Below are 12,784 nucleotides of genomic sequence, written 5' to 3'. Positions count from 1 at the left end.
TGTCCCCATGTCTCAGTGCCATCCCTGCTTGTCGCCATCCCACCTACCCCATCATGCATAGTGGGACCCACAACCATGCACTTGGCTTCTCCTGCTCATCTGGGCTGCAGACCCAGCCCTACAGCTCCTAAAGCCAGCACTGGATGGTCCCCACACGCCTGCCCTTTGCAGCTGCCCCAGGGCATTCCCATCTTCCCCTGCAGTGAAATGCCAACCGAATTCCAGTAGTGCCTGGGTCCTCCCATGCCTGATGTCCTCCCACTCGTTGTGGCTGGTTTGGATGCTGGCTCTAGTGCTGTAAGGGCTCTTCTGCACCTCCTCAGGAACTGCTGGTGCCCAGGGAGCTTGGTCCTGCTCCTAGGGTGGTGGGAGGATGGGAGCTCTGGACAGATGAGAGTTTCTACTTAAAGGACAAGATTTCAGCAGAGCTGATCAGGCTTGTGGTACCCAAGTCTCATTGGGTTATGTGCCCAAGTCCCTCAACCATCCTTGAACAGTAAGTGGTTACTTACACTGAAGTTTCTGCGTGCACATCAGGGACAGCACGAGCAAATCCAAGACCTCATGGTTGAGCATGAAGCCTTGAGCAACCTGGTCTAGTGGGAGGTGTCCCTGTCCGTGGCAGGGCTTTGGAACTAGATGAGCTTTAAGGTCCTTTCCAACCCAAACCATTCTATGAACCTATGAACATCAGGAGGTGGTGGTGGGGGGGGGGGCAGAGCCTGAGTTGGAGAGGAAAGAATCCCCAGGCGGCTTTTCCTGCTGTCTTATTTCTGCACCCTGCTGAGCACCCTCTGGTCCATATGCCTCACATTTTCCAGCCTTCTTCTGCAATAGGAGGGGTCTCCAACTGAAACAGTTTGGTGACTACTGTAGGATAGATGATGTTTTCCTGACAGAGCCTGTGATTACTTCTCAGTCATGGAGAGCAAGAAGCAGGACTCTCAGGGAAATGCCTCCAAATATGACAAGAACCATAAGAGATATCACAAGGGAAGTGGTGGACCAAGGCAAATTTCACTGGGTGTGTTGTTAGGGAAAGGCAGCCCCAGTAATCTGTTTGCCTCCTGCCCCAGTTCACAGTAAAGTGTCACAGACATGGGGGCAGAGATCCCCTTCACAGGAAGGGTCTGTGATTAGAATGCCAGGGATACTGCAGCTGGATTCCTGGCAGGATTCAGAACTTCTCCCTCTTTGTGTTCCCCCCACACAAAGCAGAGCACAAGGAGCTGCTGGGAACATGTGTCAGTGTTACCCTGGTGAGTGCTCAAGGAGACTGCCACTGGTATTTGCCCTTTTGAGGGCTGGTGATGTAAGTGCTGGCCAAAGTAGTGACTCAGAGGAGAAGATCCTGCCTGCCCCATCTCTCCCTGCCTCCAGCCTGGAGCCTCCCGCTCCAGCTCTGCAGGCAGGGTCTCAACCCAAAGCAGTTGTTTGCTGGGAGGTGACAGTGTGAATAGTCACACCTTGTGCTGTCTCTGTTCTCCTCAAACATCTTTCTCTGGCAGGTGGTGCTGAGAGTGGGCAGTGAGCTTCCCACCATGAGAAATTTGACTGTGAGGAAAGTTAAGGCATTGGAACAGGTTTCCTAGGGAGGTGATGGAGTCTCTGTCTCTGGAGGTGTTAAGGAAATGGGTGGACATGGCACCCATGAGCTGTGGTGGTCTCAGATTGAAGCTGGATTTGCTGATCTTAGAAGTCTTTTCCAATTGAAGCAATTCTATGATTCTATGAATCCAGGGATGGAGAGCCTAAGGAGAGTCCTTAAGAGCAAATGAAAGGCTGGTGGCACTGGTCCCATAGGGAACCTGGCAGAAGATACAGGCTCTGCCTCTTGGAGGTAACCATTTCCCAGGAATGATGGAATTACAGAGTCGTTTGGATGGAAGAGACTGTTCAAATCATCGAGTCCAACCCTTACCTCAGTCCTAACCCATGTCCCTCAGCTCCTCATCCAAACATCTTTTAAAGCCCTCCAGGGATGGGGACTCCACCACCTCCCTTGGGCAGCCTGGGCCAGGTCTTGACAACCCTTTCCATGAAGAAATTGTTCCTCATGTCCAACCTGAACCTCCCCTTGGGCAACCTGAAACCATTTCCTCTTGTCCTATCACTTGGTTCCTTGGGAGGAGAGACTAATCCCCACCTGGCTGCAAACTCCTTTCAGGGAGTTGTAGAGAGCCAGCAGGTCTCCCCTCAGCCTCCCTTCCTCCTGGCTGAACAATCCTAGGTCCCTCAGTTGCTCCTCACTAGATCTGTTCTTCAGACCCTTCACCAGTTGTGTTGCCCTTTTTTGGCCCAGCTCCAGCACCTCAATGCCCTTTGAGGGGGCTTGTGGTACAACCTTGATCTTATCATGAAACCACCAGGGCTCAGTTTCTGCCCCTCAGCAGAAACAAATTGCATCCTGATAGCCCATCAGCAGGGCTCCTCACCCACAGCTCTGCAGTCCCTTCTCCTGCTGGGTGCTGGGCACTTCAGAAGAGTTTGTGCTGCATGTGTCACCCTCAGGATGGGCTTCATGCTTCCCTTGTGGGGAACTTTCTGCTCCTCTGAGCAGCAGAGATGACTCTGTTTTGTCCTCCTGGGGATTTTAGACACAATCCCTGAGTGAAGATCACCTGCTGGAAAACAAATACATCTCAGAATTCAAAGACAGCTACAGCTTGAGCACAAAACTGCAAGTAATGGAGACTCCAAACATGGAGAATTCCATGTGGGATTTACTGTGTTAATTATTAAAAAGGGAGGGGGGAAAGGGACATTACTCATCAAAACCACATTGCTGTCCAGCAAAGCAGAACAGAGAGGGGTTTGATAAAGGCATCTCCCAGGCTTGGATAGGTCCTTTTCAGGTTGTTTGATGGAGAAGCTTAGAATGGTTTGGGTTAGAAGTGACCTCTAGAGCTCATCCAGTCCAACCCACCCCCCTGCAGTCAGCAGGGACATTTGCAGCTAGAGCAGGTCGCTCAGAGTAGCATTCCCCCTTCTAAGGCTGGGGGGTGGGCTTGATCAAGGGGCTCCTGCATTGCCCCCACGAGGGTCTTTGTCAAGAAAGGCCACTTCTGTGTCAAAAAACTCGGCAGAACTCGGTGGAGGAACAAAGTCGGCAGCCGAGCAGGCCAGGGGCGAGAGACTGCCTGGCAGAGCTGCGGCGGCCGTGCCGTGAATGCTCTCCTCATTAAGCCGCTCAGCTGGCTCCCGAGCTTCTGTTCCCGGTGAAAGCAGCACCTGCCAAGGCTGAGGATCCCATTCTTCATTAACAGCTCAGCTGGTTCAGAAGGGAGCTCTGAGGCAGATGAGAGCAATTTATGCAGAGTGGGCTCCATGACAAAGTAGCAGCTCCTTTAGTGCATACAAGCATCTTTGTGAGAGTGCCCAGATGGTTGGGGAGCCAGCCCCGCGCCGCCTGAAAAGCGCCCTTGTTGTTCTGGGTGCTGCACCGCGGCTCCCAGCAACGCGCTGGGCACTGCCTGTCCTCCTCCTGGGAGCTGCAGGAGTTGGGCTCCCGACAGACAGTCTGTCTCTGCCACATCTCTGCCTCGGCCATCACCTTTTCTAGCAGAATGAAGTGGTCTTCAAGATGCTGTCCGCTGTCTGCGTCTCCTGCTGCAGCACCACTGCCTCTGATGTCTCCTTCCCACTCTGCCATTTACATTAATTGGATGTTTAGATCCAGTTGGATTATTTAGATGCCTGTTGGATCCAAGATAACAGATCCTGGTCCTCCACTGTGGTCCCTCTATGAGCACAACTATCACAAGGCTGCACCCAGCCTGTTGGGCAGACCCAGCGTGGGAAGCAGGGGCTGGGAAAGACCCATCTCTTGTTACCATCATGGGGACAATCCCTGAGCTGTATGACCTCAAAGAAAAGCACCAAGATCCCAGTCCTACATGGATCCCAGCCTCACATGTCCTTCCCACAGTGAGGATACATGAGCCTGTGTCAGGGATATGTGAGGCTGGAGGGCCACCTTGGAGCAGTTCTCCTTTGGAGAGGAGCTGGGAAGAGGTTTGCTAGCCAGTGTGGGGCAGGAAGGGATGCACTGCAGCAGAGAAAGGCCTGGAAGGGTTGGGGGGGAGCCTGTGCTGCCCAGGGAAAGGTGAGGAGCGTGGGGTTAGAAACATCTCTTTGGTTGGGAAGGCAGAGATTGAACAAAGCTGGAGCCGAAATGATAGGAGCGGTTAGCTGTGAAGTAGGAGTCTAGGGCTGGGACTCAGAGGGAGGACAGGAGCTGTGCTGCAGCCTCTGAGTGCTGCTGCAGGGGATGGACAAGAGTCTCCAGGAGAAGATGGGCTGAGCTGGGAAGGTGCCTGTGCTGCAGTGGGACAGACTGGAGGCACCTTAACACAGCCCCTCGCTGTGGCCTGTTTGGTCCAGGCATTGTCTAGTATGTGTGGAGCTGTGGGGGGTCGTGGGAGCACTGCTGGAACCCCTCTCTGCAGGGTGAGTGTGGAGGGAGTGTGACAAGTAGGCAGGCAGTGTCCACGGCTGGAGTTCTGCAGCACTGCTGGCTAGGCTCCCATCCCTGGTCACTGCTGACACCACCACTAGGTTGTTTCATTTCTCCAGAGCAGCATGCAGGAGCTCACTGACCACCTGAGAGTCCCAGTTGTACAAGAACCAGAGATGGAGCTGTTTGTTTCCACACCTCAGCTCCGTTCACCTGCTCTGGGGTGAGGATACCCTCCAAGAACCCTCCAGAGCCTGCTCCACATCCCCTGTCAGGCTCATTGCAGCAGGGGGCTGCACCCCTGCCCTGTCCTTCTTCCTGTGGGCAGGAGGTCATAGACTGGTTTGGGTAGGAAGGGACCTTTCAAGCTCATCCAGTGCAACCCCCCTGCAGTCATCAGGCACATCTGCAACGAGAGCAGGTTGCTCAGAGCCCCAAACAACCTGACCTGCAATGGTTCTAGGGATGGGGCAGCTCACACCTCTATAGGCAACCTGGGCCAGGCTCTCACCACCCTCAGGGTCAAACATTTTTCCTTTCTCTCCAGTCTGCATCTCCCTGTTTTAGTTCAAACCATCACCCCTTGTCCTGCCACAACAGGCCCCGCTCAAAAATCTGGCCCCACCTTTCTGACTGGCCCCTTGAAGTCCTGAAAGGGCACCAGAAGGTCTCCCTGGAGCCTTCTCTTCTCCAGGCTGAACAAACCCAACTCTCTCAGCCTAGCTGCATAGCACAAGGCTTCCAGCCCTCCTATGTTTGCTGTGGTCTCCTCTGGACCCGCTCCAACAAGTCCCTGTCTGTGCTGAGCTGAGGACTCCAGGGCTGGCCCCAGCACTGCAGGTGGGTCTCAGCAGAGTGCAGCAGAGGGGCAGAATGCCCTCCCTGTCCCTGCTGCCCATGCTGCTGGGGATCAGCCCAGGACTCGTCTGGGGCTGGGAGTGACCGGTGCTGGCTCGTGTCCAGCTTTGCACCCCCCAGCACCCCCCAGCCACCGCTGCCCCTGGGTGTGTTTAGCGGCATGGGCTCAGCACGCCGGCAACCCACTCCGACGTCTCCGGGAACCCCCTTGCCCCCTCCGCCCCCCTCCCACCGCCCGGCTCGGCATCAAGCACCCAGCCCCCGCTTCTCCCCTCCCTCCCCCGCACCCGCGGACCCCCCCAGGACGCCCGGTGGGGGCGGTGGCTCCGCGCCTCCCCTGCCGCATTGGTTTGCGGCGGAGCCCGTCACGGCCGCGGCGCAGAGATTGGCCCCCGCAAGCCTCTGCCGGCGGGGCCGTGTGTGTCCGTGGGCACCCCCCCCCGCCCCCCAGATCCCCGGGCCCTGCCTCTGCCCCCTCCCCCCCACCCCACCCGCCGAGCTCCGCGGCCCGGGCTCTGCGCTCGGCGGCTCCGCTCCGCAGCGGCAGGGCCGGGGCTGGGGCTGGAGCCGGGGCTGGGGCTGGGGGGGGGCTGATCCCGGTGCCCCGCCCCGCACCACCCCGCACCGCCCCGGCAGCGGGATGTGAGCGGAGGCTCCGCCGGTAGCTCCGTGCTGCTCCGCGCCCCCGGGAAGATGCTGAGCAGGTGGATGAGCGGCAGCAGCAGGAACCTGGACCGCGAGTACAACTGCACTGTGCGGCTGCTGGACGACAGCGAGTACACCTGCACCATCCAGGTCAGCGGCCCGGGGGGCCTGAAGGGTCCTAGGGGGGCATCGGGGAACGGACAACCCCGTACCGGGGTCGCGGTGCCCCCGCAGCCGCGGCGCTGCAGCCCGCAGCCGGCAGACAAAAGGAGCGGCAGAGCTGGGGGGGTGGGAATGATGGTGGTGGGGTGCTGCTTCTGCCCCGCCGCCGCTGTGAACAAAGGCGGACGCCCCCCGCCCCCCATCCCCGGTTCCCGCCGCTACAGGGAAGACTCTCCCCCAGCCCTGCTCCGCCGCCCCCCGCCGCGGAGGTGTGCGGGGCTAGCGCGGAGACCACCGGGGCTGGGGATGTCTGCAATCACCGGAGCGCTGTCGGCGCTGAAGCGGGGCAGGAACAGCCCGGGGAACCGGGGGCAGCCGCGGCCGGGCCCCGCGGAGCTCAGCGGTGCCGGCTGCGGAGGCTGCGCGGATCGGACTCGGGTGCGAAGTAAAGTGCCGGGGTGTACCGGTCACTGCTGAATGTACGGGCGCTGTACCGAGCAGCGGTGGATGTACCGGGGATGCTGCCGGGCCGGGAGGGCTCACCCCGGCCTCCGCCGCATCCAGGGGTGCCCCGGTTCTGCCTCCCTCGGTAGGTCTGCCCTAATGAGTGGCTGGATTTTGTAATTGTCCGGAGCAGGGCTCAGAGAGGAGGGGACCGGGAGAGCCTCTGCCGCTCCCCGTGTGCTGGGGCAGGACGGGGACCGGGACCCGGACCCGGGGCAGTGGCAGTGGCCCTCCGCCCTGTCATTGCCTCGGTCTGCGCGGGACCAAGGTTGTATTTCCAAAAACTAGCCAAAAAAAACAACCCCAAAGCCAAACAAACCCTCAGCATCCCTGCTGCCAGTGGTTGGGTAACGGGACCTTGGGGCTGGAGGGCTGAGAGGAGCATCGGAGGAGGCTTTTCTTTCTCCGTTCCCACAATTATCCCTGCAAAGGAGCTCTCCCAGCTGGAGCACTCACAACTCTGCTGGTACCAGCTGGCTGCAGCCCAGTCCACAGCCAGTGGAAAAATTCGGAGCAGAGTTTTGGGTAAAGGTGACTCAATAACACCCAGCTCCCACCTTCCAGTCTTCTCGGGGTCTCCCTGTTCCCCCTGCTCCGAGGAGGAGGAGGAGGAGGGAGCAGCTTTTCATCCCCAGGCAGAACTACGCTTTAAATGCTAAGGGAGTGCTGCAGGCTGGGGAGGCACCGTCATTTCTGCTTAAATCCCCTCAAATAGCTCAAACCTAGCGGTGTTTCGTGCAAAGAAGGGCTGGGGAATGCTAATGCTGCTCCCTCCCTCGCCTCCCCCCCCCACCCCGGGTTGTAAAGTGTGACCCAGTAAACAACTCTTAACGGCAACCTGGTTGGGTTTGCATGAACACAACTGATTCTGGGGGAAATTAAATGGAGAGCTGGAGTTTGGGGGGAGAAGGTGTAGGCGAGGCAGCTGGGAGGAATCTGGATCCTCTGCCCTCAGGATAATTTAAGAAGGTGGCGTCATTCTGCGTGTCTTTTTTATTATTATTACTAAGAGCAAACATAACTCCATCCCATATTTCAGTGCCTTGGTGTCTGCTGAGCACAGTGAGTGGTGGATCCTGCTGCTCAGCTTGCCTGGCCTAAGGTATGGGGAAGGAGCTCCTGTTCCCCTCACTGCCAAGGTTACCCCAGCTGAATGTTTGTTTTCTGTGGCTTCCGTGCTGCTTGGGAAGCCAGATATTGATAATCTGTGCAGGATCAGAGCAGGCAGGGAGCGAGCTACCCCTCTCCGAGGAGGCTGGAGTGGTGAATGAGTTTTGAAGGTCATTCCCCCACCGGCGCGGATCCCTCGCGTGGTGCCGAGCTCCGGAGCTCTTCCTCACCCGGGCTGTCTCCCTGCCTGTTGGCTCTGATGGATGCATTTCTATTTTTGACTGAAACAGGGAGAAACTGCCCAAAGGCTCAGCCACCGCTCCCGTCCGCGGTGCTGGCGCTCGGCTGGGGAGTGGAGAACTTTGTGGTTTGTGGGGTTTTGTGGGTTTGTTGCAGCGTGAGGGTGTTTGTGTCGCTCAGCCCAGCGCCGTGTGGGGCTGCGGTGGGGTCTGCACCCTCCCTGGAGTGTGGCCCATCGGATGTGTCACCGGGCTTCTCCTGGGCTGGGGGGTGGGGAGGAGGAGGCAGGGGAGGCAGAGCTGATTTGAAAAGCTTTTATTTACATCTTGGGTAATGGCGCTGGGCAAAGCTGGCACCAAAATTAACCTCTGTCTGGGTGAGCAAGGGCTGGGTGCTGCTGGGTGACACCTTGAATATTCCACTTCAGAATAAATCCTTTTTCGTTTGATTATCCCGTGTTTACACTGCCAATATTCCCATGCTGAACCAGTGCTTTATTGTCTGAGCTTGGATGAATTCTTCCTCTTTTTTACCCTAATTTTCACTCCCGAAGAGCCCATCCAAGCAGGTGGAGGAGCCTGCAGAGCTCAGCTCCGGCTTTTTTAACCCCATCAGGCTCAGGGATGGTGTATGGGGAACACAGCTGCTGCAGACAGTCTGCAGTGGGTCAGCACCTCCATAAACCATTTTGTTTGTTTGTCTGCTTAAACATATTCTCATAATTTTCTGTTTTGGGGAGAAGATCATCCTAGTGTCCATCTCCACTGGGTGTGTGTCTGCCTGTGGATCTCAGCCCCTTGCCAGGACTCAATAGCTGCCTGAAGATGATGTTTGGTTTCCTGACTCATAAAAGCTGCTGGTTTAGTAATATTACATACCACCAGCCACATTTGAGAGCAATAAAGATGGTTTTTCCAGCCTGGGGACCATCGGTTGCGAGAAGGCAGCAATGCTCCATCCCTTGGTGGTGTGCTGCGGACCCTGCTCCCATGGGTGACGTGTCCTCAGGGGGCAGCCAGGCTGGCAGAGGGGGGCAGCCATTCCTGAAGGGCTCTTGTCCATCTCCATGGCATGGGGCTGCCCTGGCAGCGTGTTTAATTTCTGTTTGCCACCTTGTCTCCCAACACACCGTGGAGCAGTTGGCAGCCCAGCAGCCTCGCAGCCGCCGCTGGAATAAAGGCAGCTTTGAAAACCCCGACGCTCCCTGCCCGCTGTGGCTTCCCTGTGACTGAGCTGCTTGTCTGAGGAAATGGTTTGAATTCTCCACCGTGGCGTAAAAGGCTTTGAAATAATTAAGGGTTTGCTGAACCCTCATCGAGCATCCCCCCCAGAAGGAGAGCGATGCTGTGCCTCAGACCTCAGGAGCAGGGCGCGGACGTGGGGACATGAGGGAATCGGCATCCAAATGCAGTTTCCTAGGCTCGGAACGTCAGAACTTTCTGCCTCAGATTGGGGATAAATGGCAATGAGCCTCTCGAGGAGGCTCTTGGACAAACCCCCTGTTTCCACATGAAGCACAAAGTTCATTAGGAGGCCTGACAGGATCATTAATAACGGGCGGTCAGCACAAAGGGGAGCCGTGGGGTTTGTGCGGCGCGTGCTCGGCGAAGGTTATTTGTTCATTACCTTTTTATCTTCTCCGAGTTCCCCGTTTCTGGCGCTGGGAAGTAGGTTACCAGACCGCTGCTCGCCCAGTGGGGCTCTCCTCTTAAGTCCTGGGCTCAGATGATGTCTTCTGCACCAGAGTTTGCTCCCTGCTGCTGGGAGCACCAGAAACCAGGAACATTTGTGCCTGCAGGTTTAGATTCATGGATTGATGGAATGGTTTGTGCTGGAAGGGACCTCAAAGATCATCTCTTTTCAACCCCCACCCTGGTGTTGGCAGGCATACCTCGAACCAGATCTGGTCCCAGAGCTTCCCCTCCCCCCACCACAGCTAGGGTGTGGGAACAGGGAGTGATGTCCAACCTGTTGTCAGAAACAGAGTGAGGTGGACTTTGGGCTGGGCTGTCTGAACATCACAGATTCACAGAATGCCAGGGACCCCAAGGATCATCTGGTCCAATCTTTCTAGGTAACAACAGAGTTGAAATGAGGTGGAGCAGCAGCCTGTCAAGCTGAGTCTTAAAACTGTTCAGTGTAGGGGGATTCATCACTTCCCTTGGGAGATGATTCCAACGTCTGACTCTTCCCATGCTGACAAATTTTCTTCTGGATTCCAACTGGAATCTCTCCAGCAGTAACTTGTACCCACCACCCCTTGTCTTTTACATGGCACTCCTCATCAAAAGGGAGTCTCCATCGTCCTGGTAGCCACCCTTTAGGTACTGGAACATGGTAATAGAATTAACCAGGTTGGAAAAGGCATTCAAGATCATCAAGTCAAACCTATCACCCAGCACCATCTAATCAACTAAACCATGGCACCAACTGCCTCATCCAGTCCCCTCTTAAACACCCAGTGATGGTGACTCCACCACCTCCCTGGGCAGCACATTCCAATGGCAAATCACCCTTTCTGTGAAGAATTTCTTCCTAACATCCAGCCTAAATGTCCCCTGGTGCAGCTTGAGACTGTGTCCTGTTGGTGGGTGCCCCTGTTCTTGTGGTCTAGCACCAATGAGGCTCCAGCAAAGCCTCCAAGGTGGTAAGGAGAAGCCCAGCAGCAGAGTCTCTGGGCTGCAGTGGGCGCAGGGTCCTCCCCCTCCAGCCTGGAGATCCCAGAGATGGTGATAGCAATGCCAGCAGGTTTCTCTGGTCCATTTGCTGTTGACTCCATTCAGTGTTTTCATTTATAGCATTGGGGATGTGTTTGCAGTGGCAACAGGTGGTTCTCCTCAGCTCCCTCTGCGCGGAGCCGCGCGCCGTCGGGGCAGCATCCCTCGTCCCCTGCTCCCACAGTTCCATACAGATGGTTTGTGGGCTTGGGAGAAAACTGCCTGGAATGCACAATAAATGTGGAGACAAACAATCGAAGCTGAGAATCTCTGGGGTTTCATCTCCTTTCTCTTTTCAAATCAGGCTCCAAGCATATAATTTTGAATACAAAAGGCAGCTGAGGGAAGCATCCACTCAGTGTCCACCGAGAAAAACACCAAACCCCAGGGACTCAATTTAATGGGCAAGCAGTGCCAGGAGTTGTCACAGAGACCCTCTGGAGGTGGGTCAGTGCTGCTCCTTCTTCACCACCCAAACCCTCTTCTTCCTATTGACTTTCCATACCTTCTACAGCCTCACCTGCTGGGACACTGCTGCTGCCCTCCTCCCAGCAGCTGGGGCCCTGGAGGAACTGCTTTGCTTAGTGCTTTCCATACAGCATGGTGAAGACAAATGGATTTACACTCTAGGTGGATTTACACATGCTGTGGGTGGATTTACACACCCTGTAGGTAGCTTTACACACTCTGCAGGTGGATTTGCATGCTGTGGGTGGATTTGCACACGCTATAGGTTGATTTACACACGCTGTGGGTAGATTTACACACATTATTGGTGGATACACTCAGTGTGGGTGGATTTACACATGCTGCAGTTATACATACACATCTCTACAGATGCACACACACAGCAGCACTGTTGGGGAAGCTCTGTTCAGCAGTATGATGAAAGGAGACATTTTCTGCTCCTGTCATGTACAAATCAGGCAATGCACAGGAGGAGGCTCTCTTCAGGTGTCTGGGGAATGCTCAAAGTGCCTTCAGCAGCCCACTTGTTTTTAATCCTTGACTTGCTCTCCAGGAGCTTGGAGGGATTGTCTGTATGGGAATGATGTCTGGGGCCACACTCCAGCAAAGCCAAGGCTGGCACCATGCTTTGGTTTGCCATGTACGAGACCAGAGGCACCAAAAGCATCTGTGGATCCTCTCTGTTGTGGTTTTCTAGATGGAACCTTGCAGGTTGGCTTCTTCTGGAAGCTGTGTAGGAAGATGGGCAAAGACTGTGCAGTGAGCAAGACCCTCACTGAGATGCTGTCAGCCTGGAAGCTCCTTCACAGCTTGTCCTCTCCAGGGTGGCATTGCATGTGAAGGTGGTTCCCAAGCATGAGCAGGGAATGGTCTCTGCACACACAGTGTTGGGTGAATTTCAGTGTCAGGAGCCAGTGGAGTCCTTATTGGCTTGCAGGGCAGTTGTTCAATAGCCAATACACACTGCTACCTGTTCAAGGGCGGTGTGTGCTCATCTTTGGAGCTGGGTGAGGTGAGAGTTTCCCAGTGGAAAAACCCAAACCCTGTGGTGCCCTCAACACTTCAACCTTCTGGAGAACATGTGTGCATGTCACATACCCCATGGTGAGCACTGTTTGTGTAGGTCTGATGGGAATCACAACCTGACCTGCAGAGCACCTGTGTGCTCCCAGCTCTGCTAAGTCTCCAGGAAGGGGGTGGCGTCATGGAGCAAACCATCCCAAATCACCTTGCTCCTGGCTTCCAAGCAGCAGAAGCAGCATTGCACTGCTGTCAGTTGTTAGAAACTGCTGCAGGGAGAGCTGAGCCATGCTCATGTCAGCAGCCACTTGGTTGTGGTCAGCAGAACCAACCCATGCTTGGTTACAGAAAGCTTTGGAGGTGATTCTGCAAATAAGGAAGTTTCAGGTCAAATTCTTCTCTTTGGAATGTTTCCTGAGTACTTTCTGGCAGTAGTGTGGGAGAGATGTTGTGGTGATGATCTAGAACTGCCCACGAGGCTGATGGATCCCAGGAGTGTCTGCTGTGGCTCCTGCACATCAAGGAAGTTATGGGGAGCAGATCCTGGTGGGTGTGGGCTTGAGTTTGTCCTGCCAGGGCTGGGAGGTGATTAGAAAGGAGGAGG

At 55.7% G+C, this 12,784-nt stretch overlaps 1 protein-coding gene across 4 annotated transcripts in view; it reads left to right on the top strand.

The window, feature by feature from the left end:
* The first annotated feature begins 5,896 nt into the window (after positions 1 to 5,896).
* FRMD5 (FERM domain containing 5) overlaps positions 5,897 to 12,784 on the top strand; it is a 77,960-nt gene continuing 71,072 nt past the window's right edge. For all 4 annotated transcript variants that reach the window (XM_068143627.1, XM_068143625.1, XM_068143626.1 and 1 more), the window contains exon 1: positions 5,897 to 6,109. In XM_068143627.1, the coding sequence (XP_067999728.1) occupies positions 6,008 to 6,109 (102 nt within the window). In that variant the 5' untranslated portion in view covers positions 5,897 to 6,007. The remainder of the gene's footprint in view (positions 6,110 to 12,784) is intronic.

This window comes from Melanerpes formicivorus, unplaced genomic scaffold, assembly GCF_026170545.1.
Source record: "Melanerpes formicivorus ecotype bairdi unplaced genomic scaffold, bMelFor1.0.p_v2 SCAF_10, whole genome shotgun sequence".
Classification (NCBI taxonomy): Eukaryota; Metazoa; Chordata; class Aves; order Piciformes; family Picidae; genus Melanerpes; species Melanerpes formicivorus.
The sequence above is the reverse complement of the archived record's forward strand: the minus strand, read 5'-3'. Positions and strand labels throughout refer to the sequence as shown.